Source organism: Phycodurus eques, chromosome 13 (assembly GCF_024500275.1).
Source record: "Phycodurus eques isolate BA_2022a chromosome 13, UOR_Pequ_1.1, whole genome shotgun sequence".
NCBI lineage: Eukaryota > Metazoa > Chordata > Actinopteri > Syngnathiformes > Syngnathidae > Phycodurus > Phycodurus eques.
Window position 1 is genome coordinate 8,309,764 of NC_084537.1, and position 27,073 is coordinate 8,336,836.

General features: G+C 43.0%; 1 protein-coding gene across 2 annotated transcripts in view; it reads left to right on the forward strand.

Moving 5' to 3' along the window:
* The window catches only part of LOC133411721 (contactin-associated protein-like 4), an 83,016-nt gene that overhangs the window by 50,513 nt on the left and 5,430 nt on the right, over nucleotides 1-27,073 (forward strand). For both annotated transcript variants that reach the window (XM_061694381.1, XM_061694382.1), the window contains exons 14-21: nucleotides 1,183-1,345; nucleotides 4,171-4,298; nucleotides 5,702-5,872; nucleotides 11,193-11,411; nucleotides 14,638-14,877; nucleotides 16,576-16,815; nucleotides 20,643-20,776; nucleotides 25,874-25,961. In XM_061694381.1, the coding sequence (XP_061550365.1) occupies nucleotides 1,183-1,345; nucleotides 4,171-4,298; nucleotides 5,702-5,872; nucleotides 11,193-11,411; nucleotides 14,638-14,877; nucleotides 16,576-16,815; nucleotides 20,643-20,776; nucleotides 25,874-25,961 (1,383 nt within the window). The remainder of the gene's footprint in view (nucleotides 1-1,182; nucleotides 1,346-4,170; nucleotides 4,299-5,701; nucleotides 5,873-11,192; nucleotides 11,412-14,637; nucleotides 14,878-16,575; nucleotides 16,816-20,642; nucleotides 20,777-25,873; nucleotides 25,962-27,073) is intronic.

A 27,073-nucleotide genomic window follows, 5' to 3' on the forward strand; every position in this document is an offset into this window, starting at 1 on the left:
TCCTGAAAGAAGAGTACAGAAAGAAGAGTATGGAAAAGAGGAACCTAACAATTCCAAAAAGAAGAGTCACGACAGAATCCAAAAACCATACTCTGAGAAGAAGAATGCAGAAAGAAGAATTAGGAAAGAAGAGTACAATACCAAGAGTAAAAAAAAAAATAGGAAAGAATAGTCAGAAATGAAGTGTCCATAAAGAAGTCAGGAAAGAAGAATCCAACAGTAAACATGAAACAAGTCGAGTCAGAAACGAAGATTATGAGGAGTAATTACAAAGTCTGAAAACAAGAGTCTGAAACCATAAGAAGACTATGGAAAAAAGAAGAGCCAGAAAAGAAGAGTCCAACAGTAAGAGTTAAAAAGTAGAGATAGGAAAGAAGAGTCTGGAAAGAGTAAGAAAACAAGTCTGGAAAGTAAGTTCAGAAAAGAAGATTCAGGAAAGGTGATTCCAGAAAAGAAGAGCCAAAAATGTCGTCAGCAGTTCCAAAAACAAGAAGAGTCAGAAGAGACGGGAAATAAGATTCCGGAAAGAAGTAACAAGTGACAAGTTGGGAAAAGAAGAGTTCAGAAAGTAGTTGAAAAAGAAGAGCCTTAATTGAAAAGTCTGAATCAAAGTGTGGAAAAAGAAGAGTGATAAAATAAGAGTCACAACAAAACACCCCCACCCAAAAATCTGAACCGAAAAGCGAGAGAAGAAGGGTCAAAAAAGAAGTCTTAGAAAGAAGAACCGCCTGACATAGTAAAAAAAAAAGATCAAGTGTCCAGAAAGAAGAGTCAGGGAAGACAGTATGTGAAGGAGAGTCAGAAAAGGAGTGTCTGGAAAAGAAGTGTCGAAAAACAAAACAAGAAGAGTCAGAAGTGTCGGGAAAGAAGAGCCTGGAAAAGAAGAGTTGGAAAAAAAAACAGTCAGCAAAGCGGGAGTCCGAAAAGAAAAGTCAGTGCAAAAAAAGGCGTCTGCAGAAGTACAGTATAGTGGAAACAAAAGAGCCCAAAAAGAATGCATAAAAAGCACGGAAAGAAATGTCACAGCAGAAGTCTTGAAAAGGTTAAGAAAAGACCTCTACAATAAGGGTCTGGGAAAAAAAGTGAAGAGAATTGTCGGAAAAAGAAGAGTCCAACAATAAGAGTGCTCAAATCCAAAGAGAAGCTTTTGAATGACATGCTAACGTTTGTGGTGAATTCCAGAGGGCTCCCCCTTGAGCTGGTGGATTGGCGGTGCTGCTCCGGGTGGACGTCAGAATTATTGGGCCGGGGGTCAGCCGGGCAGCCAGCAGTGTGCATGCGGCCTGCAGGGAGACTGCTTGGATCCCAAACGTTACTGCAACTGTGATGCTGACAGTGCAGAACGGTACCTACACCAAATAGTCCATCCATCCATTTTCTGTACCGCTTTTCCTCATTACCCAGAGAAAATTGTGAGGCAGACGTGCTAAGCAGTCCGCCACCGTGCCCACCAAGTAGTCAAGACTAGACAAATTGAAGTCCCTGTCAAGTGACAGTTAAGAACGTGAAGCGTGTTATTAACAACCCTGCCAAATTTTAATGATGACAAAAATCGTGTCTAAAATAAGGCTTCAAATTCAAGCTGTTGTCTTTGTCTCTGTTGTCTTTGGTGTCAAACACTGTGGGTCTGTCCACTGGACACCATGCAACCCCTCAACCATCAACTGTCAATCAAACAACAGACATCTTTCTTATGCCTCCACATCCCAAAATGTTGGAGCAGCGAAAATATACATGCTTAAAGCCCCCGATGGTTGGTTGGAATATATCTTACCGGGTCATCGTGGGGCTTTTACACGCTGCGACAAGGCGTTGTCCACATGCTGGCTATCACATGAGACTTTTTTTCTTCTCTCTTGCTCTTCTGCCTTTTTCTGAGTGACGTGAGCAAACTCACTGCGGACAACGAGGTGCTCTAAAGCGGCCGCGCCAGCCCGAAGCGAGCTGTTAAGTTGGACTTTTTAAAAAAGTCTTCCCCCCTCTTTGCACGTCCGCCTTTCTCTGTGTGACGTGCGCACACTCACAGCCGACCATGAGGCACTTTGAAGTGGCCACGCCATCAGACTATCTGAAGGGAAGATGCATTTTTGGGTTGTAGACATAACAAGCTAGCGTTCAATTTTCGTGATTGTTTCTTGTTGGACGTGTGGTGGTGGGATGCCTGTTACATGATAAAGAGCTGGCAAGGGTGTTGGTTTTAGAGCGCCCGTTATTATCCGATATACTTTATTTAACTCTGCATCTAGTTTGTGGGCGTGGCACGACCTTACCCACATGGGGGCACCATATGCAGCGGTGGATTGGCACAGCTGTTTGCCTCAGTGTTTTGGGGTCAGCACCCCAACTGGTGGTGGCGGTAGTAAGTTTACTCAGAGGTTTGTCCGTGATGCGAGTTTTCCTTAAAGGCTGGAGACATGCTCTTTGAAAGAGAGCGTTCTATTGAGGGTTACTCACAGATAAACAGGGAACAGATGGTCTGTCAGCTCGTTGTTCCACTTAATTCCGAATTTTCTGTTGCCCTGATGGTTGTTCAGGTCAAACCTGAGTCTTGCTTGGGTTTGTGTTCAGGTACCATTTCTTGTAGTATTCTGAGTGTGGTTAGGGCATCTGAAAGTTTTTCTTCTATGATGTTGTATCTGTGGTTGTTCTGGTACTGTGGCTGATCGTTTGTGTAGACGTTAAACCAAACTGGAGCTAAGACTGAGCCTTGTGAGAGTCCGTTGTTTTGGGTGTACCATCGATTCTTTTTGCCATCCATCTCAACATAAAAGCGTTGATTGTTAAGTAACGATTCAATTATGCAAACCAAGGTGGAATTCTGTAACATTTGGGTTACTTTTAGGATGAGTGTCCTGTGGTTCACAGTATCATACGCAACCGTAAGACTGACAAAAACAGCATAACCGCTGATGCGAACAAAGTCACTTACAGTAAGTGCTTATATCGTTGTGGAGGGACCACTCATGCGTGCAGAGTGCGTTACGAGGCACCGTTTTAGCCATGCCCCCCCAAAAATCTGGAAAACAGTCATGGTTAAAAAACAGTTTAATGCATTTTGAGGTCTATATACATTAAATATGATGTTAGAGTTGTATATAACATTGAATATGTAAATGCCTGCGATTTGCTGGCGACCAGTTCAGGGTGTACTCCGCCTCTCGCCCGAAGATAGCTGGGATAGGCTACAGCACGCCCGCGACCCTGGTGGGGATAAGCGGTACAGAAAATGGATGGATGGATATGTAAATGCTTCATGAGGTGCATATCCATCCATCCATCCATTCTCAACACCACTTACCCTGGTTAGGGTCACGGGGCGCTGGAGCCTATCCCAGCTGACTTGGGGCGAAAGGCAGACTACACCCTGAACTGGTCGCCAGTCAGTCACAGGGCACATATAGACACGGACAACCATTCACACTCATATTCACACCCCCACTGAGTGGGAACTGAACCCACGCTGTCCGCACGAAAGTCAGGCGAGTGTACCACTATACCATCAGTGACCTTGAAGTGTATAGCACATAAAATATTTATAGCCAATAAATATAATGTTCGCGCTGTATAAAACAAGAAATATGTAAATCTCACATGAGAAGTGTATAGACTTAAATATGGTGTAACACAAAAATGTTGGGGTTTTTAATAAACTTCACGTTAGTGTTTTTGTAAATGTTGAACACTTTTTGGCTCTTTAAAGAACCTAACATACAAGTTTTTCTGTAAATATTACACATATTTTAGTCTTCAAGAAACTAACAAATGCTTTTCCATAAACATTGAAAACGTTCTTTGTGTTTTCAGCATTCAGTTTTCAAGTTTTTTTTTTCTCATAACAAAGCAAGACATTTATTTTACTGTCGTCAACTAACCGAACATACATTTTTTATGACTAGACTGTACATACTACCTTCTGTGCATTTGCTCTTTGTAACCTCTTATGTTTTATTCACACTGTTAGCGCTTGCGCTTGGCCTTTACATTTTCCTGTCATTTCTCAGTTCAAACATCTATTTCTAGTGGCTAAATATTTCAGTATTTATTACCAGAGGCTACATTTTGCCCTGGATTGAATTAGCACAGGCATGTATGACATGATAAGGATGAATAATATAAACTGGCGTATGTAATTTATAATACTGTTTACAGTATATATTTTCCTTTCTGCAGCGCTGAGGACACAGGTTTGCTGATCCACAAGGAGAACCTCCCTGTCCGCTCCCTGATACTAGGCGACGTGAGGCGGACTGGCTCAGAGGCTGCCTACCGGGTGGGGCCGCTGCGTTGCCATGGCGACAGTAAGTCCAGTCACCTATGTAAATAAATAAATCATGCATACAGTGGAGAACCACAGAAAAAACATTCATACATATTAGTCAAATATAGTCAGATGGGGGAGGGGAGAGGCAGGGGGTGACTGTAGGGGAAGTGGTTAAGCAGTCGGCCTGTGACCAAAGGGCTCTAGGTTTGAGTCCCACATGTGCATAAGAAATGATATTGTAGGCTGGATTTACATTGCAGGACCCTGCAAGTGTCCAATTCTGATTCACTGCCTGCTACCGATTTTTTCCCCATTGTCTGTTTACATTTTAAATACATATTTAGACAATATTTGAAGTCTATATCACGCCAAATGTATCAGATTTAATCTTAAGATTAATTAAAGAAGAGTCAGAAAAGACAAGTTGGGAAAGGAGTTTGAATGGAAAAGTTAGGAAACACTATTTGGAAAAGCTGATTCAGGAAAGGAATCTGAAAGTGGAGTCCGGAAGGAAGTGTCTAAAGAAGCGGAAGGTAGCCTCCAAAAATCTGAGTTGGTAAAGAAATGTGTGGAAAAGAAGAGCCATCAAAGAAGATTCAGGAATAAAAGAGTTGGAGAGTATGAATCAGTAAGGGAGTCAGAAAAGAATAGTCTGAAAAAGAAGTGTCCGAATTTAGGATTCTGAATGGAATAGCCGGAGAAGAATAGCCTGACAAAAAGAGTCTGTAAAGAAAAACAATGAAAGCAAGCGTGTGAATTAAAGAACCAGAGTAGAAGACGTCAGAAACATGAGTCTGAATGAAAGATTCAGAATCTAAGAGTCAGATAAAAAAAATCGTCAAAAAGAACAATCTGAATGGAAGAGTTTGACAAGGAAGAGTCAGAATAAAAGAGTCCCGAAAACAAGAGTTTGAATCAGAAAGTCCAAGAAGAAGAGTCTGAATTGATGAGTTGGACAGAAAAAAAAAGAGTCTGAAAACAAGACTTAGAATCGAAAAGTCAGAGAACAATCTGGAAAAGAAGAGTCCAAATTGAAGAGTCAGACAATGAGTCCGAAAAAAAGAATATGAACGAAAAGTGTAACTCGTAGAGTTAGACAAGAAGAAGAAATAAATAAATAATAATAATAATAATAAACACTAACTTGGATCGTTGGTGTGCTGGAGCCTAGCTGACTGGGCGAGAGGTGGGATACTCCCCGAACTGGTTGCCAGCCAATCGCAGGGTATATATACACAAACGAAACAAAAATCGAAGCCCATGTAGCCCAAAATAAGTCCATGTATTGTTTTTCTCTTTGCCGTTACGCACATCCCAATTGGACCACTTGACAGAAAAAAAAAAAATCTGTATTGTGTCACTTCAATCACACCCTATAAATCCAGCACTAGATCATCAAAAGTGCATCAATTCATGATTCAAATCATTTTCTCCCCAAAGAGAATTTCTGGAACGCAGCCTTCTTTGCCACAGAGACGTCCTACCTCCACTTCCCGACGTTCCACGGCGAACTGAGTGCCGACATCTCCTTCCTGTTCAAGACCGGCGCTCCCTCAGGAGTCTTCATGGAGAACCTGGGCATCAGGGACTTCATACGCATTGAGCTTAGCTGTGAGTTAGCTCCCCAGGTTTTGATTAATATACTATGATATGTATTAACAGCCAACAGGTTTTTACTAATGAAACGAGGTGTGTTGTTTTCAGTCTGTTTCACGCTGAGAACCTGGAAAAGGGCCTCATTGGAGCCGTAACAGGATCTAACTGTCCCTTTCACACAGCCGATACAGAATCCCACAATGGGACACTTACAACAGGGTGGGATAAGCCTTTCACAGTCCCAGCTCTGCTGTGCCACAATAATACCTTACAATGAGACGGGGGAAAAGACGTTCCATCTGCGTATAAAATTCCCGCCTCTGCGTAATTTCGAGCCGCCTCTGGCTCTAAAAACATCATGTAAACATGAGCCGATTTGTTTCTTTTTTTGCTTTGACTTGCAAACAAAAATATGAGATACGAGCGCTCTATGGTGGTAATGAATTCAACTCACTTCCCAACAAGCAGATAGTGAATAATTCATCAAAGATGAGGCTTCAAGCTGTTTATTGCCCCTCCCAGTGTTGGTTTACTGTCAAACTAAACATAAAACAAAGGCAATTACACGTTGTGTATTTAAAACAACATAACTTTGCCTTAAAGTCACTAGCTTCATGCTAGCACATAATGGTAAATACCAAAGATGGGCGAACGCATAGCATCTATGTAGCGGTGTTATAACGCTTTAAGCAACGGTTATTTGAACACAAATGCTCCAGCAACACATGTAGACAGACAATATAACAATACCCATATTATCTGTGATAAACTATGATAACAGCTTGCTGGGTCACTTACAGTAGTTGTGAAACTGTACGTATGACTGTATTATACTGCACCCTGGTGGCCAAGTCATGCACATCAGAATGAGCCGCAATGAATTTATCATGGTGGCAAAGATGATTTGAGTGTTTTGAGTTATATGCGTGGTCACAGGACGAATCAAAGGAAGTATGGGTCCTAATGGTTCATATTTCACTATGAAGTTGATTTTCTTTATTTTTTGCTCAAGAAAATGAAACTGGCACTCATTTCCAATAATATCCATACATTTTGGAGCAGTTGGTGAGTAACTAATTTGGAACGCCCCCTTTTCATCAGCTAGAGCCCCAAAATTATGTTCAATCGCTAATTTCCTATGCTGAAAGGTTGCTAATTTATTAGGGCGTCATCGATTCAAATGATGCAAACACGGCAAGACGCTCGGCATAGGTCATCTGACGTTGTGGCAGTCAGCCGTGTCTGTCATAATGCCACCTACAGAAATGCCTTTTGTCATCCATAGGAACTCTCTTAATTAATTAATCTGCAAGAATTACTTCATGTGGGATGATGTGGCTGTTGTATTTCTTTAAGGAGGCATTTCAACGTTCGATTTTTTTTAAACAACAAGCCTTCCAACATGTTTCACTATCACTATTTTCACTCTTTATTGTCTAAAAAATAAAAAATTAAAAACATCCAGACTTTAAATATAAGCAAAACTTACACCACAGAATACATAGACGTTCAATGAATTCTTGTTCATTACATGTCAGGTTGTAGCTGAAAAATGTGAGCTGGCCAAAATATGGCTACAAATCAAATATTTCATTAGAAAACAAGTATAAAATTACTACTGAGTCTATTTTGGGGGGATGTTTTTCTGCAGACATCATTTGTAAGTCCAGAACTATGGAATAAGTTGTTGCTGATGTTCTCACCATTAACTAGTTCCTTTAAACTCATATCTCAAGGCACCACTGTATGGACAATAAATTTTGCATAATAGTATGATAGTATAATATTCCTCATTACTTTTTACAATGTACCTCCAAATCTGCTTTCATCCTCAATACAGTGTACAGAACGACGAGATAGGAAAAAGATAGAGGGGCTTCTGGGTATCATTTCCATGTGATTTAGTTTGCATGAGAATGAGACGGTTGTTTACGATGTGAAATTTTGACGAGCCCACACACTTTCATTTGTGGTGCCGCGATGGTCGACATGGGAGTTGAGGGGACAAAAACAGCAGCTAATGCATGGACGCCCTGGGGAAATCACCAGGTTCCAGCTTGGAATACTGCCGCTCTGTTTCCATCGGGGGTAACTTTCTCGCCAGGCGCCAGTCCCGAGAAACAAAGGGAGTCAGAATATTGTTTCATCTTCTCCTCCCGCTCGCCACCGGCGTTCTGCTTGGCCAGTACTCTACTAAATCTTTCAGGAGCCCGACATTGTCCGGCGGAACTCCGGCATGCGGCGATCCATAATGGGCCCCAGGCAATTATATCAATAGCGCAAATGAAAGTGGTCACACAATACGGAATAACTTCTTCTTCTTCTTGAGCCCTGGAGGCTTGGGCTGGTGCACAGATCAGAATAAGAATCATCTTTATTTGCCAAGCATGTCCAAAAAACACACAAGGAATTTGTCTCCGGCAGTTGGAGCCGCTCTAGTACGACAACAGTCAATTGACACAGAACACTTTTGAGACATAAAGACATTGAGAAAAACAGTCACTGAGCAATAAAGGTTTGCTAGTTATCTGGTAATGCCGGGAAAATTTTATAATTTATTTTTTTTGACAATTGTGCAAAAAGATGCAGAGTCCTCTAGCAGTTTGAATGACTAATATAGCAATAGTCCGGTGCAATGACCATTGTCCAAATGGCGCAAAGACTTCAAGGAGTGTATGCAGTTTAAAGTAACGATAATCTGGGACAATGTTGATTGTGCAAATGTTGCAGATACTCCTCAGTCAGTGTGCAAGTGGGGCAGATGCTACTCTGGCATGAGTGGCCAGTAGTGGTCAACAACAGATATGCAAATAGTGCAGCGTGGCGAGACTACTACAGTGACTGCACGCGTATGTATAATTGGCACGACAGAAATGTAACAACAAACTCAAGACAAAAATATTGGCAGCATGTTGCAATGGAATTTTAGGTTTGCTGTTTAAGAAGTTGATGGCAAGAGGGAAGAAGCTGTTGGAATGTCTGCTAGTTCTAGTTTGCATTGATCGGCAGCGCATACCTGAGGGAAGGAGCTGGAAGAGCTGGTGACCGGGATGTGGAGGGTCCGAGAGGACGCACGCGCTTGTCTTAGTTCTGGCAGCGTACAAGTCCTCAAGGGTGGGTAGGGTACCGACAATCTTTTCAGCTGTTTTGATTGTCTGTTGCAGTCGGAGTTTGTCCTTTTTTGTAGCAGCACCAAACCGGTGTGTGATGAAAGAACACAGGACTGATTTGATGACCGCTGCATAGAACTGCCTCAGCAGCTCCTGTGGGAGGCCATGCTTCCTCAGAAGCCGCAGGAAGTACATCCTCTGCTGGGCCTTTTTGAGGACGGAGTTGATGTTGATCGCCCACTTCAGGTCCTGAGAGACTGTAATTCCCAGGAACTTGAAGGTCTCGACGGTTGACACAAAGCATTTGGACAGCGTGAGGGGCAGCTGTGGTGAAGGATGCCTCCTGAAGTCCACAATCGTCTCTACAGTCTTGAGCGTGTTCAGCTCTAGGTTGTGTCGGCTGAACCACAGCTCCAGCCGCTCCACTTCCTGTCGATATGCAGACTCGTCACCGTCTTTGATGAGGCCGATGGCAGTGGTGTCATCTGCAAACTTCAGGAGTTTGACAGCCGGGTGCGTTGAGGTCAAGTCATTCGTGTAGACAGAGAAGAGCAGCGGAGAGAGGACACAACCTTGGGGTGCCCCAGTGCTGATGCTGCGTGTGGATGAGGTGGTCTCTCCCAGCCTCACCTGCTGTGTCCTGCCCGTCAGAAAGCTGTAAATCCACTGGCAGATGGCAAGCGATACAATGAGTTGGAGAACCTTGGAGGAAAGGAGTTCAGGGATGATGGTGTTGAACGCTGAGCTGAAGTCCACGAACAGGATCCTCGCATAGGTCCCTGCACTGTCGAGGTGTTCTAGGATGAAGTGCAGTCCCATTTTGACTGCATCATCCGCAGACCTCTTCGCTCGGTAGGCAAACTGCAGAGGGTCCAACATGGGACCTGTGACGCTCTTGAGGTGGTCCAGCACGAGCCGTTCAAAGGACTTCATGACCACAGATGTCAAGGCGACAGGCCTGTAGTCATTTAGACCAGAGATTTAGGTTTCTTGGGGACTGCAATGATGGTGGAGCGTTTGAAACAGGATGGTACTATGCACATGGTCTGGGACTGCCACTTCGTTAATTTTGTTGTTGTTTGAAGATGCTTCTCACATCCTGTTGGTGGATGGTTAACGCAGGTTGTCGTGTGATTGTGGTCGGTGGTGTGGCTGGTTGGGTGTGAAAGTGTCCTTTTCAAATCTGCAGTAGAAGGTGTTCAAATCGTTGGCTAATGTTATTGTTCTCAGCTTGGAGTGATCGTCGCTTATAATTGGTCAGTGATTGGAATGCATGCCAGACTGATTTCGAGTCGTTAGCGCTAAACTGTTTTTCCAACTTTGCTGCATAGTTTCTCTTTGCAATGTTAATTTCTTTAGTCAGCTGGTTTCCAGCTCGATTATACAGGGCCCTGTCCCCGCTCTCATATGTGCCTTCCTTAGCTTGGCGAAGTTGCTTAAGTTTGGCAGTGAACCACGGCTTGTTGTTATTGAATGTGCGAAATTACTATGTTGGTACACACACATCTTCACAGAAACTAACGCGGTCGCTGCTCTGGTGAGTAACTCAGAGAAAAAACTGAGCGGATTTGTGAAAATTGGTGAAAGAAAGTCCAGAGTAGCCTCCTTGATGGTTAGCAAGTCTCCCCTTGTGTAAGTGAGTCGTGTAATGTCTCCAAAAGAGTAATGAAACACACAAAAACATAAACAATACTAAAGAACAAGTAACCGAGGCAACCACACGGGTAGGCGGCATCATGGTAGATACCAGTCAGCGCTTGCAGAAACGGAGTCGAGTGTCTGGAACAAAACTGAAGTAGTCCTAGGAGTGAACCCGGAGCGAGACCGTAGTAATAGGAGACACAAACATTGGAGAGAGATGAGCGTTCCTTGAGTCTACTAGTTAAAATGTTTACAAAACCATGTGCGTAAGGTTAAAGACCCCAAAAAAATAGTTTACGAAAACTTATTTTTGTTCTGTTCTTTGATCTTGACGAAAAAAACACATAAAGTAGTATGTTACGTTCGTTAAAGTCACAAAGAGTATTTAAAGTTTACAAAAACACGGATGGTATGTTAAGTTCATTAGAGTTGAATAATATGAGCTGTCTTTAGCGAACCTAACTAAGACATTTTAGACTAACAACTCAACAAGAAAAAAAAATATATATATTTTTTTTAAAGAACCAAATAGTGTTTTGTTTTATAAAAAATAATGTAATGGTATCCATGTTGTCTCACACCAGCTCCCACCCGGGTTCTGTTCTCCTTCGACGTGGGTAACGGTCCTCTGGAGGTTTACGTGAACTCGAGCTCCCCGCTGAATGACGAGCGCTGGCATCGGGTTCGCGTGGAGCGCAACGTGAAAGAGGCGTGCCTGCGTTTGGACGCCATGCCCACGGCCACCCGCAAGGCGCCCGCTGATGGACACATTCACCTGCAGCTCAACAGCCAGCTCTTCATTGGTGAGCCAATCAAAATGCGTACCTTGCCAAATCCCATCCATCCATTTTCTGAGCCGCTTATCCTCACAAGGGTCGCGGGAGTGCTGGAGCCTATCCCAGCTATCATGGGGCAGGAGGCGGGGTGCACCCCAAACTGGTTGCCTGCCAATCACAGGGCACACACAAACAAACATCCACTCGCACTCACATTCACACCTACGGGCAATCTAGAATCTTCAATTAACCTACCATGCATGTCTTTGGGATGTGGGAGGAAACCGCAGAGCCCGGAGAAAACCCACGCAGACATGCGGAGAACATGCAAACTCCACACAGGCGGGGCCGGGGATTGAACCCCGGTCCTCAGAACAATGAGGCAGACGATCTAACCAGTCGTTCACCGTGCCGACCCTGCCAAATTGAACCACTAAATGGAAAGGGAATTTAAATTTTTGGTGCGTATCTTTGTTAGCCTACCTTATTTGTCGCTTAACAAATGTACATTTACCATTCAGTTGTGTACAACTGCAGAACATTACTATAACCTTCGCAACAGAAATTCCCGAAAAATGCGTACCATGCCGAAATGAACCGAATCCCTAGAAACGGGGCATTAGAATTTAGTTGCCTGTGTTGGTCATCTTAGCTTCATTATCTCCCTAACCACAGAACTAATAAGAAAATTGCTCCAGTCAGCATGGCGTGCTAATAAACTTCCCGATGTGATTTATTCTTGTGAGGCTCTTAAAAGAATCATTAATTGAACCACCTAAACCACGGGGTGTCATTAATCAGTCCGTCATGTAATTAGCCATTAACGAGCTATGACAAAATTTCATCAATACAACCAGCGGTCTGTTCATCTCGCTGACGCTGTTTGTCCATATCCAGAGAGCTAAATCCATTGTTTAGGCTTTATCATTGTGTAAATCTCATCATGGACTTCACTCCATGTCCATCAACAAGCCAGCAAACAACAAGTCAGCAGATTGGATCAGGAAGTGGCATGAAATATTGATTTTAGCCAGTAATGTGCTAAGCGTGTTTACCTGAGCACTCTGTTTGTTTGGGCAGCTGTGGTGAAGGATGTTTCCTAAAGTCCACGATTTGTTTTCCAGAGAGGAAATGGAGTGTAATTATTCACCGCAACCCTTGATCCCAGACATTATATGAGAGTGGGAAAGGTTTGGTGTAACAGGAGTGATGCATTTCCTACCGTAAATTCCCCTAAAGTTACAGAGGTCAAAATAAAATGTACGTAAATCCTCCTAAAGTTGCACAGGTTAAAATAACATTAATGTAAATCTCCCCAAAATTACACAGGTTTAAGTATGACTAACATAAATCCCCCAATAGTTATGCAGCTTGAAATGAGACAACTGTTGATTTTTTTTATTTTTTTTATTCAGATTAAAATATGACCACCATGACTCCCCCATGTTAAAATTAAGCGAATGTGAAAAAACAACGAGCAAGTAAAAATTAGGCTACCATAACACCCCAAAAAGTTTCACTTTGAAATGAGAGTACCATAAATTCCGTAAAACCTGCACTGGTTAAAACTAGACTACCGTAAGCTTCTCCCAGAACTGCCCTGGTTAAAAGAAGACAACCGTAAAAACCCCCATGCATGCGTAGGTTACAATAAAATATCAACAGTTTCATATGTTAGAATAAGACAACTTAAAAAAACATACATGCAAGTCAGTCTCCATTCGGCGATATTCGCCGTTTTGAACTCAAAATTGGACATTGATGTAAATCGTATACATCCGATGAGGGTTCGCCGTCGCTGACGTCAGAGGCTGTTTCGTACTCCTTGAACACTGGCAGCTAGAGCCATTACACACATCCACCATCCACATACAGATGTAATTGTGAATATTACTCCGTGGCGGACTAATATGCCAGCGCATTGGCCTGAGGTTCCGCCTGTGGGCTCGGGACCTGCTTTGGATAAGTAACAGGGGTTGACGAGACCAGAGAAAACATTCCGCCGCTTCTGCTGTTAAGAAGTAACGGTACTTTTACTCCGTTACAATGATCTAAATGTCGCTCGCTACTTTTATTTATCAATTATTGCTTATTTATCAACTGTTTTGTTCTCGAGACTACGACTTCGACTACCGCATTGGGCGCTGTTTGCGCCAATCCAATTTAAGCACTAGTGACGTTTAAGTCAAGTTCACCAATCAAACGACACAAGAAAGTAACATAACTTCACACGTCTGCTATTGGGCTTCCCGGACATAGGTATTAACACTAGATTAGCCAGCACACCTGATTGTCGTGCCTACGTGGCCACCATTTTGGGAAGGTCGTCGTTACCATTAAGGCAACGGCGCGCTACTCTTGTTTACATTTAGACGAACAAAAACAACAGCTTTCATGTATTGTAGTATTTGTCTGGCACTGTCTGCACAAATGTGCATATTTCAGCTCACATATAACTTTAGAAAACACCTTGCAGTAAATTGCAGATGTGTTGTTGTAGTTTTGACTGCGCACACACACACACACACACACACACACACACACACACACGCACATCCACACACGTTTTATTTAGTAATTTTTCTTTTATTGATGTTCATGCTGTGGTTAAAAAAATCTGAAGTTACTCACTATTTACTCAGTACTTAAGTAATTATTTCACTGTGTACTTTTTACTCTTACTCAAGTCATTTTTTGGAGGACTACTTTTTACATGAGTCACATTATTGTCAAGTAACAATACTCTTACTTGACAATGTTTGGCTACTCTACCCACGTCTGGAGCGGACATCCTTTATTGCTATTCTTACGTTTAAGCAACATTTTTGCTTAAACGTAGGCATTGTGTGAATGTGTGCGCGAATGGTTGTTTGTTTATTTGTGCCCTGCGATTGACTGGCGACCAGTTCAGGGTGTACCCCGCCTCCCTCCCGAAGATAGCTTGGATAGGCTCCAGCAGCCCGCGACTCTAGTGAGGATAAGCAGTAAAGAAAATGGATGGATGCAACATGTACTTGAGCGGTGTCAATAAATTTGACCGCGTGAAGAATTTTTGTTTTGTTTTTTGCCTTACTATACTCTTGAAGAGTCTTCCAGATTGCTTAATTTTTGTTAAAATACAAAAAAATCTCTGCGGGGGCCCAGGGGATCCCCCCCAGACCCTCCCTACAATGTTTTTTTTTTCTTTGTCACCTTTTACATGCCTTTGGTGTTTGCTTGTCTGAAAGAACAAATTGACAATATTCATTTAAAGGGGGTACGGCATCCCGCCAGAAGGGTTTCCGTGGTTGCATCCGCTCCCTGCAGCTCAACGGTGCCACCCTGGACCTGGAGGAGAGGGCGCGCATCACACCCGGCGTCCGACCTGGCTGCCCGGGTCACTGCGACAGCTACGGAGCGCTATGCCAGAACCACGGTCGCTGCGTGGAGAGGAACAATGGCTTCCACTGCGACTGCGACAAGTCGGCTTACGACGGAGTCTTCTGTCACACAGGTGAACGTCCAGTCGTAGTTTGCAGTAAAATGTCTGCGTGTGACATTATTGAAAATTCAGCCCCTGAATCCAGTTTTACTTTACAACCAGAAATCAGGTGGGAATGTCCATCTTGAGTAGACCTTCCAAAAACCTCAAAAGCTCATGCTGTAAAATGAACAGGACGTCTTCCATTTTGGCTCAAAGTAGACATTTAAAGGCTCATTTTCACCAATTTTTTGGGGCCCTTTAAAAACAAAACAAAAAAAACTCAACATTTTACAATATCATGGAAAAGTGTATTTAGTTCCATAATTCCATTAAAAAAGTTAAACTTTCATAGATTATAGATTCAGCGCCCACAATTTAAACAATTTGAAGTTTTTTGATAATACCCCACAGATTCTCAAGGGGTTTAGATCGTCGGGTTGGCTGGCCAGTCAAGCACTGTGATGGCATGGACATCAAACCAGGTTTTGGTGCTTCTGGCAGTATGGGCAGGGGCCAGGTCCTGCTAGAAGATGAAATCTGAATCTCCATAGAGATCCTCAGCAGAAGGAATCATAAAGTCCTCTAAAATATTCTGGTAGACTGTTGTGGTAACCTTGGATTTAAGAAAATAGAGTTTACCAACACCTGCACTGGGCATTGCACCCCAAATCATGACTGACTGTGGATATTTCACACTGGACCTCAAGCAGCTTGGGTTCTGTTCTTCACCCGTCTTCCTCCAAACCCTTGGACCTTGATTCCCGAATGAAAGGCACACTTTACTTTCATTGGAAAAGAGGACCAAGGACCTCTGGCCAACAGTCCAGTCCTTCTTCTCCTTGGCCCAGTTGAAATGCTTCCTACGTTGGCTCAGGCTCAGAAGTGGCTTGACCCGAGTAACCCGACAATTGTAGCCCATCTCCTGGATGGGCTACAACATCTCCAGGTCTTCCCTTGTGTAAATTAGTCGCGTAATGTCTCCAAAGACGAACGAAAAACACAAAGACATAGACATTACTAGAGAGCACGAAACCGAGACGACCACACGGTTATGCGCCATCTTGGATGAGTTGGATGGAAATTTTGAAAATTCACCCCTTAAAAAACTAAAATATGGTGGGATTGTCTAATACAGGTAAACCCACAAAAAAAAGTGTCAAAAACCTATGCTGTAAAACAAACAGGAAGTCTGCCACTTTGGCTTGAAGCAGACATTTGAAGCTCATTTTGGTCATTTCTTGGGATCCTTCAACAATGAACTCCCAATTAAGATTTTTTCAGATTGCTAAAACATTTTAACCACACATGCTAGGGTTAGGGTTAGGCTGTGCTATATTGCCAGACATTTGAGATTTCATCGTGTGTAGGTGGATCATGGCTGGGAATTTAGAAAATTTGTCAGAAGGCCTAAACCTCCAATATTAATAAACCTCATATTATTTTGGAAAATTCAGCCACTGAAGCCAGTTTTTCTTAGTAACACGTAATTTGGTATCGATGTCCATAATGAGAAGACCGCACAAAAAAGGCTCAACAAGCCATAGCTGAAAATGAACGGAATGAGCATCTACCATTTTAGTTTGAAGTAGGGTAACCACTTTAGGATCATTTTGGTCATTTCCTGTGTTCCTTTAATGATGAACTTCTCCCAGATTTGCTACCAAATTTGAAGCATACAATATACAGTTTACTACAGATAGGTACAATAAATCTGCGCCCTCTCTCCAGATGTGTCGGCCGTCTTCAAGCCGACAACGTCCATCCGCTACGCCTTCCAGATGGAAGCCTCCGAGCGGGGCGGCGGGAATGTCAGTGCGAAGCCACCGTCGCCTTCCTCCATCTTGTCTGACGTGAGCCTGAGAGCAGAGAACGTGTCACTGAGCTTCCGAACCAGCCAGAGTCCTGCACTGCTGCTCTATGTGTCATCGTACCAACGAGAGTACCTGGCACTGCTCATCAACAAGCATGGTGAGGAATATGTTTTTTTTTTTTTAATCCTGGTGAAAATGTATTTAAGGGGTCCCCAACACGACCACCAAGAACTCACTCAACCAGTTTCTCTGGTCAACATGAAATTGGGTGGACATGCCTATCATAACAGGATACATGAAAAAGTCTCAGGGACACATGCCAGAAATTGAACAAGGAGTTAGCCATTTTGTTTTGAAGCACCCATTTCGCACTCTGGCGCACCCCCTGGGAAGAATTTTTTTTTTTCCCCATCAACACCAAATTTGGTGGACATGTCTCTTGTAAAAGAAAGCACAAAAAAGTCTCAAGAAGCCATGCTGGGAATTTAATAGGAAATAAGCCATTTTTGTTTGAAGCACACATCTGGCGCTTAGTTCCACCCACTGGAAAGTTGGAAAAAAATTGCCCCAGAGACCAGTTCCTCAGATCAACATGAAATTGGGTCCAAATGTCTATCATGACAGAACGCACAAAAAGTGTCAAACACCAATGCATGACGTTTAACAGGTAGTGAGCCATTTTGCTTTGAAGCAGCCATTTTGCACTTAGGAAAGTCACACCTGGAAAGTTAGAAAAAAATAGCCCCTGACACCTGTGTGTCTGATCAACATGAAATTGGGTGCATATGTATATTATAACAAGACGCACAAAAAAGTCTCAAGAACCCATGCCTGAAACTGAACAGGGCGTCGGCCATTTTGGTTTGAAGCACCCTTGTCACACTTAATTCCACCCCTTGAAAAGTAAAAAAATAAATAAAACAATAAAATAAAATAAATCAGCCCCTAATACCAGTTTCATCGATCAACATGAAATTTGGTGGATGTCTATCATCACAAAGTGACAAAGCGCACAAAAGAGTCTCAGGGACTCACGGGAAGTAGGCCATTTGGGTTTGAAGCAGCCATTTCGCATTTAGTTGCACCACCTGGAAGGTGAGAAAAAACCACCCTTGACAGTTGTTTCTTCGATCAGCACGTAATTGGCTGCATATGTCTATCATAACTGGACGCAAATTAAAGTCTGAAGGACACATGCCAAAATTGAATGAGAAGTTGATAATATTGTTTGAAACAGCCCTTTTGGGCACATTCCATGGCTATTTAAAGACCGTGACTCGGACGTTGACATGCTAGACAAAGGGGCAATGCTAAAATGCCAAGCTTTTTGCCTATGCCATGGAATGTGGGTGGAGCATGGTGTCAAAATTTGATGACTTGTAGTTGTTTTTTTTTTTAAACCTCAGTTCCTCACCTTTCATTTTCCTCAAAGATGCTTGTCTTCATCGCATCTCGTCTTATCTTGTCGGCCATGCCCAGCGTCTTCGCCTGATGTTGACCCCCTGCACCACTTCCTCCTACTCTTCTTTTGCTTTGGTAATCCGAACAAGCTCTGTCAGTCACTTCATCCTCCAGCCGCAGTCATCCTGTCAGCCTCTGTTACCTTTTTAATCTCTCCAGCTGCGCACGTTATTAGCTTTTTAACCCAGGCCTGGAGGAGGGTAAGTCCACTGGTGTCATTAGTGAGACATTACCACCACTTTTCAGTAGGTCACAATGAAACTCATGTAACTTTGTCAACATTAAGATTGACTGTAAATGTTTCCTGGTGACTCCTATTTTGTATCCTGGTATGCTCCTGCACAGTAACGTAATGACATTAGCGACATAAGGTAACAGGATAAAGGCAGTTGTCGATTGATATGTGGCGTGCACACAGTTGAAGGTTCTTCCAGACAAACTGTTCCTAGAGATTTGGTCAAAGATTTTAACCTCGTGTGTGTTTAACAAATGTGTGTACTAGACAAATGGGTGGTGCTAAACTGCCAAACATTTGACTTTTAGTCATTGCGTGTGTCCGTAGCACACGGGGGGATCCCGAGGCTTTCCCAGGCCAGTCGAAGGATGTAGTCTCTCCAGCGTGTCCTGGGTCGTCCCCGGGGTCTCCTACCGGTGGGACGTGCCCAGAACACCTCACCAGGGAGGCGTCCGGGAGGCATCAGAATCAGATGCCTCAGCCACCTCCTCTGGCTCCTCTCGATGTGAAGGAGCAGCGGCTCTACTCTGAGATCCTCCCGGATGACCGAACTTCTCACCCTATCTCTAAGGTAGAGCGCGGACACCCTGCGGAGGAAACTCATTTCGGCTGCTTGTATCCTGGATCTTGTTCTTTCGGTCACGACCCACAGCTCGTGACCATAGGTGAGGGTAGGAACGTAGATCGACCGGTAAATCGAGAGCTTCGCCTTTCGGCTTAGCTCCTTCATTACTACAACGGACCCTCACTCGTGAACAAGACCCCAAGATACTTGAACTCCTCCACTTGGTGCAGGATCTCATCTCCGACACAGAGAGGGCACGCTAACCTTTTCCCGACTGAGGACCATGGTCTCAGATTTGGAGGTGCTGATTCTCATCCCAGCCGCTTCACACTTGGCTGCGAACTGCTCCAGTGGGAGTTGGAGGTCACGGCTTGATCAAGACAACAGAACCACATCATCTGCAAAAAGCAGAGATGCAATACTGAGGCCACCAAACCGGACCCGCTCTACGCCTGGGCTACGCCTAGAAATTCTGTCCATAAAAAATATGAACAGAATCGGTGACAAAGAGCAGCCACCACCCCGGTCTGCCAATCCAGAGGCACTGTCCCCGATGCCTCATGACCGGTACCGGACCGGTCCGCGGACCGGTAGTTGGGGACCACTGCCCTAATAAACATCAGAATAATTAAATAATTAAAAACTAAGCAGAGGGAGTATTTCGAACTCCACTGTTGCACAGGAAAACTGTTCCAGCAAAAAAGGCATACAGAGCCACCATTCTGCACGGCCATGCAGCTGAACAGGACCAAAAAAAAAACACTAATTTGAAAATATTTTGAGTTGTCATCATTGCGTGTGGGCGTATAGCGGCCAAGTTTGATGATTTGCCATAAAACACGAAACTATAATAATATCTCTGCTTGTGATGTTTTATTTCTTTATTTTTTTAATCCAGCCCTCGAAACCAGTTACACTTACCTACTTGAACTTTGGTAGGCATGTCTATCCTAAATAGACCCACAAAAAAAGTCTCAAGAAGAAAGATAATAAAGATACAGCAAGTCTGCAATTTTGCTTTGAAGCTAAGTCTTTCAAAGATCAACTTTTACTCGAGATTTTCCAATTGCTACCAAATTTAAACCAAGTATATTAGACAGATGGACAACGCTGAATTGAGAAAATGTTAGTTCTCATCATCATGTGTGAGTGGAGCATTTCAGCGAAGTTTGATGACACCCAACAAACCGCTCATGTTTCCACCTTGGCGAAGGTCTTCGTTCTACTGGGTACTATTCCAGTTTGTCTTTTTTAGAGCTTTGACTATTCAAATGCTCCTAAAATAGCACTAAATGCTAACGTCGCATGATAAATAGGTTATTAAAATCTTGGCGTGGTTTGTTCAGTGGTGTATTGTTACATCCATTTGCTGTTATAAAAATAACCTCCCAGCCCAGCACTGTTCTTTACAAGATCAATTAGTGTATTTGAAAGCGGCTCTAAATAGTCCACGTGAAGGACAATGTTTTTTTTTCTCTCCACACTGCCTCAAAGACTTCCGAACATCTCCTCTTAATGCTGCGGTAATATTAGAAAAATTAATTAGTGTTATTGATGGGCAATGAGTCCTAATCCTCTTTAATATGCAAAGCTCCTTATTGAGATTCAGGTTAAGGATGAAAGATGTAACTTTGTAATAATGATAACGGATGCTTGGCAAGATAAGAAATGAGAAAAGGTTTGAATTATGTGCGTGCGTGTGTGTGTGCGTGTGCGTGTGCAGATAAGCTGGAAGTCCGCTATAAACTCCACAGCAGCAAGGAAGCCGAAGTGTTGAGGAGCCAAGCCAAGGGTTTGGCTGACGGTCGTCTGCATACGGTGGTCGTCAGCAGAGTGATGGATGCCGTGTCTCTGCAGGTAACATAAAACACACTTAACAGAATAGACAAACATATTTAGTGTCCCCAAAATTCACTCAGTAGCACGTTGGTTAGTTGAAAAGAAATACCACAACATTGGTCGCACCGCCTTGAAAATTAATTTGACGTAAAATTGGGGGCATATGTCTATCATAACAGGACACAAGAAAAAGTCTGAAGAACCCATGCTTGAAACTGAGTGGGAAGTCAGCCATTTTGGTTTGAAGCAGCATTTTCAAACTCAGTCGCACCCCCTGGAAAGTTAAGGCCTTTTCACACTGCACTTGGCAAAGCGTCTGACGCCCACGACTTTCCCATTCATTTTGCCGTGACACCGAGCGTCGTGTCAATGGAGAGCATCGTGTCATTGGATAGAAAAATGTTCTATTCAAGAACTTTGACGCTGTGACGTCAAAAAAGCTCATTCAGTGGCAGAGAGGCTAGTGGAGTGATTTCTGAGTTATTTTGGCAGAGTTGTACTGTAAACTGTAAGGGGGAAATAGAGGAAGGCATAATAATTGAGGTGTCGTCCTAACCCGAACTTTGGGCCAGTAGGAAAATGACATACCGAGACATCTCTGTGGGAGGCTGTGTGGGAGGTTTAAACTGAGTTGCTGCCATGAAATTAATATGGGATATTCCCATTCCCTTTTTTTTTTTTTTTCGCTGCTGTGTCACCTCCTCCTCCTTAAGAATTAGCAAAGTTAGGACTTTGTTTTCCAACAGTGTGACAAATACATATTGCCAAGTTGCGATCCACTCAGCGGGGAAAGCCTCCCAACATGCTTCCAGGCTGTTACGTCACCATATACAAATATGGGATGACTGCACCCCCGTTGCCTTCATTATTGCGCTTTGACATGGGGGCCCTTCCACACTGAGTGGAAAGGCCTTTAGGAAAACGTTTCTCAGATTGAAAGGAAATTGGGTGTACATGGCTATCATAATAGGAGGCATGAAAAGATTTCAAGCACCCATGGCTGTAATTGAACAGAAATGAAGTCATTTTGGTTTGGAGCAGCCATTTCGCACTCGATTAACTCCCCTAGAAAATTGGGGGGAAAAATGCCCCTGAAACCAGACAGCCATTTTGGTTTGACGCCGCACTTGGTCGCACACCTGGAAAGTTATAAAAAAATTCGCCTTCCAACACCAGTTTCCCTGTTGGACACAAAACAGAGTGGACATGTCTATCGAAACAGGAACATGAAGTTGACCGTTTTGGTTTGAAGCATTTCGTACTCGCATAAAAGAGACTGTCTGAATTTAGTCTACCTGCTCTGCTTTGTGGCCAAGCCAACTTGGCTTTATCAACATCCAAGTCTCATTCCATCATTATTCAAATTCTATATATCATTTTTGTAGGGTTATGACCTGTAGAAACGACGACCGACCCTCATCGAGATGTCAAAGTTGCATCAGGAACATGCAAAGAGCCTCTGATGAAATATTCATCTTTTCCGCAGTCGATGATGTATAAAGTCATCTCACCGCCTAATTGTCAGAAGATGAAACGCAATGTGACCTCCTCTTGCTACAGTGGTCTTTCCAATCATGTCTTCTAGGACATCAGTCATTTCTATTACTTTAACTTTAACATTAGGCCGGTTACAAGATTACAAGCTAGTGTAAGTTTGTAATAAGGACAAACGTGTGTCTGTTATTACGATGACAATAGGTGCTGTCAGTGGACCAGCCTGGACACCTCTCTTGTTGCGTTAGCACAAGCATTGTCACTGGCATTAAAACATACAGACAGGCCAGATAATTTAGAGACGAAAAATGTACATGTAAAATGTTTTATTTTAATAACAAAATAATTACATCTCATTTATAATTGTATTATTTACAATTATTTGATTGAATTGCAGGTATTTTCTTGTTTAATAGTGTAATTTTATTTAAATGTTATTAGATAAAGTTAAAAAAAAATGCATTGGTAAAAGTGTTGATTTTACTAATATTTTAACTAATTTGGAGGAGAAAAGGCAACATTCATGCCACAAATATTACAGGGCTCCTGATAATGTAAGTGCTCATTTGGACCAGCCTTGACACCTCTTGTGTTGAGTTAGCTTTAGCCTCATCGCTCACACTACTAATCAATGTTGACACTGTTAAATGATCAGACAATGCATATACGACAACCCTGTGTCACCTGCTATAGCGGTTTGTGTGCAGGTGGACCAGCCTGGAAGTGTTGAATTAGCATTAGCGTTAGCAATGTTACAAATGCAATTGTTTCGAGTTCTTGTACACACTTCAAAATGGTCAGAAAGTGCTTATCTCAAGACATAGAGCTATGAGTAAAGTTCCGGAAGGAAAAGATTGCTAAAGCTAGCAATTTATTTCCATTATTTCCCCTGTTCAGTGCATCTTTTTTCGAGGAAACACTTGAACCGTCTGCTTGACGTGAAAGAAGCTCTAGCGGCCGACTCGCCGGCTGGCCGGCTCGCCCGTTTGAAGGAGGAACTTAAAATATTTCTGACAGGATTTAAGGCTTTAGCCCTACAAACGACGTCGGACTTCTGAACAGAGGGAGTCTGCTCCGGGCTGCCCGGGGTCGCCCGAGTTAAAGCTTCACTGTCTGTCTGATGAGGTTTAACGCAGACGCGGTTCACTTGGCAAAGTTTTAGTGCGAGATTTCCAAACCAAGAGCTGGAGAACTTTTTTTTTTTTTTTTTTTTTTTTTTACTTCACGAACAGACTATCATGTCAAAATTGAATGCTAAGCAGAACCGCAGTCTTGTCGGATGCATAGATTAGCTTCTGATAACCGGAACACAAATACACTGTATGTTACATTGTAGTCGTAACTAGCAAACCACCACTGCCAAAGCTTTCTAATCCCTTTTTTTTTTTTTTTTAAATTCAGCCCCTAAAGCCAGTTTCACTCAGCAGCATGAAAAGACACAGGAAGTCAGCCATTTTTATATAAAGCGGTTGTCTTAGAGATCGTCTTTGCTGTGCCCAGGGGTCCTTCAAAATGGAACTTCTCAGAGAGACAAGAAAATTAAGCCCTTGAAGCCAGTTTGACTGAGCCGCCTGAAATTTGAAAGGCATGTCTATCACGAGGAGAGCTACAAAAAAGTCTCAAGAAGTAATCCCTGAAAAGACAGGAAGTCAGCCATTTTGTAGAATGCAAAAGTCATTCTGGCCATTTCCAGTGGCAGACTCCCCCCAGAGATTTTGTCCGCTTGCTACCAAAATTGTACATGACGATGAGCAACGCTAAATGGCCAACAATTTGAGTTTTTATCATTGTGCATGACAGCGAAGTTTGAAGACACATCACAAAAGACAACACTAGTAATAAATCATGAAATTCTTCTTCTTATTTTTTAATGAAGTCCCTCATGACAGTTTTACTTAGAAACATGAAATTTGGTTGGCATATCCATTATTTTTCAGATTTCAGATTCAGTAAACAGCGGTAGCTAGCTGGCCTCCAGTGACGTTAGAATTTTTCTATACTCTGATTGGTTTAGAGCCACTCGACTGGCTCTTCCCCACATAACATTACGTGAAGCCGGGGGCTGAGCAACATGACGAACATAACAGAAATTATGGTTAAAAATTTACTTTCAGGGCAGACTTTTCGAGACAAGCCGGGCGATGCTTAAAGCTGGCTGGCTTGTTTTCAACCTGGTAAAATATTTATTCACCACTTCAACAACTACGTGGCTGGCTCGTACCCAACACAGCGAGCAAAAGAGGGTGGAGTTTGTCTATAAATAATACGCATCTCCTGTGAGTACGATGCGTTTTATTGAAAGTTTTCAGGTTTTTGTTATGTTGTTAGATAAATCATGATTGTGAACCGCTATACTGTAGATTTGGTATCAGAACCCCACTAAAACAGCACATTTGAATTGAGTGAGCCTGGTTTATTAAAAATTAATCAATAGGAACTGTGAACGTGTAAGGCTTTAAGTGTCCTGATTCATTTTTGCCTAATTAACTGCCTTTGAAAAGGATTCCGACAGCAGTGTCGCAAGTCTACTGGGCACTGCCGCTAATGCTGACGTCTGGTGCCGTTTTATCCAATTTTAAACATCCATCCATTCATTTTCCGAGCCGCTTCTCCTCACTAGGGTCGCGGGCGTGCTGGAGCCTATCCCAGCTATCATCGGGCAGGAGGCGGGGTACACCCTGAACCGGCTGCCAGCCAATCGCAGAGCACATACAAACAAACAACCATTCGCACTCACATTCACAGCTACGGGCAATTTAGAGTTGACAATGAACCTACCATGCATGTTTTTGGGATGTGGGAGGAAACCGGAGTGCCCGGAGAAAACGCACGCAGGCACGGGGAGAACATGCAAATTCCACACAGTTGGGGCCGGGGATTGAACCCCGTCCCTCAGAACTGGGAGGCAGACGCTCTAACCAGTCGTGCACCGTGCCGCCGGATTTTAAACAATGACATCATAATTCATTAGTCGGGTAGGCTCGCGACAGAGTTGAATGTTGTAATGGAGGATAAAAAGGGGTTGACATGAACTGTCACCAGCCACAATTTTAATTTTTTAAATGTTTCTCCATCGTAGTGCATTCGTCAATCAGGGTCTTTGGTGCTGAGCAAACTTTCTCTTTTGTCAACTGTGTGTGTGTGTGTGTGTGTGTGTGTGTGTGTGTGTGTGTGGAGTGGGGGCGTGGAGGGGTCTGGTGAGGGTAGGGTGTTCTGATGGAACTTCTTCCCCACTGATGTACATTCATCAACGGAGGTGGGGGTTTGGCTGCTGGGCGAAGGCCCACGTCTGAAATGCACACCGCCCGCCACTGATGTCATGAGTAGACCCACATAAAAGTTTCAAAATGCCATGCCCAAAAAAAAAAAAAAACAAAAAAAACAAGTCTGTCATTTAGGTTTTGGAGCGGCCATTTAAGGTAATTTTTCTCTCACAGAGATTGTGTCCAAATTTCTACTAAATTTAAATCACCTATATTCGACAGATGGTCAGCATTAAATTGCAAGGGATTTGAGTTTTTGTCTTGGTGTGTTGGCAAAGAATGGCTGCAAAGGTCGATGACTAAAAAAAATAAAAAAATAAAAAAAACCATCAACCCATATTGTGAGTCTCTTTTCCAGGTTGACCAACGTACCAGCGAAGTCTTCAACTTGACGTCAGATGGCGAATTCAGTGGCATCAGGTCAATTTTGCTTGGCAAAGTACAAGGTGAGTGGAACCAACGGCTGTTGAAAATTCAGCCCCTGAAGCCAGTTTCATTAAGCAGCATGAAATACGGTAGACATGTCCACTGTATCATGGGTAGGCCCCCACAAAAAGTATCAAGAACCCATACTGTGAAATAAAGTGGCCAACTTTGGCTCATTTTGACTATCTCTTGGGTTCCCTCAAAGACAAACCTGTTCTAGAGGTTTTGTATGCTTGCGAACAAATTATTTGTTTTTAATTCAGCCTGTGAAGCCAGTTTTGCTTTGCAAATGGTAACTTGGCAGATGTACAGTATCTATAAGGAGAAGACACTCAAAAAAGTCTCAAGAACCCATCCCTGTATACAGACAGGAGGGCTGCCATTTTGGTTTGAAGTGGCCATTTTCAGGTCAGTTTCGTCATTTCCAGGCCTCCTTCAAAAACAAACTTCTCCTCAAAATGAAGTAATATCTCATGACTTTTTTTTTTTTTTTAATGCAGCCCCTGAAAGCTGTTTCACTTGACATTCTGAAACTTTTTGGGCATGTCTATCATGTGTAGTAGACTCATGAAAAAATTCTCAGGAACCCGAAAACACATATTTAGGCACATTTCGGCCATTTCCAAGGGGTCTTTCAAAGACAAACTTGTCTTACATATTTTGTCTAATTGCTACCAAATTTGAATCACATATACTAGTCAGATGGATGAGACTAAATTGCCAAATTGTCGTGTTGACGCAATTATCTAAGTGTGAGAAGCCGCAACAGCCGTGCAGGCGCATACTTCAGACAAGGTGATGTCCTGCTTTTTGAGTTCTGTCTTGAAGGATCAGACCAATAAATCTTGGCTTTACCGTTATGTCTCGGATGCACCAATTTAACAGGAAGCCAGTGAGAAAGCCTGTCTGTAAAACAAGTGGCCTGTTATGGTCTCATCGCGAACACTTACTAGACTCATAAGGCGACGATGTGCTTTCTGCTTGTGTTTTAACCAATGGTGTCAAACCGTCATTGAGGAAAAGCAACGGGAAAGTGGATTTTCTGTCGCTTCCCGCTGACCCCGTCATCTATCAGCGCTACAAATGGAAGCACAAACATGGTGGGTGGCTGGGCTCGGCCGTGATGGAGGGT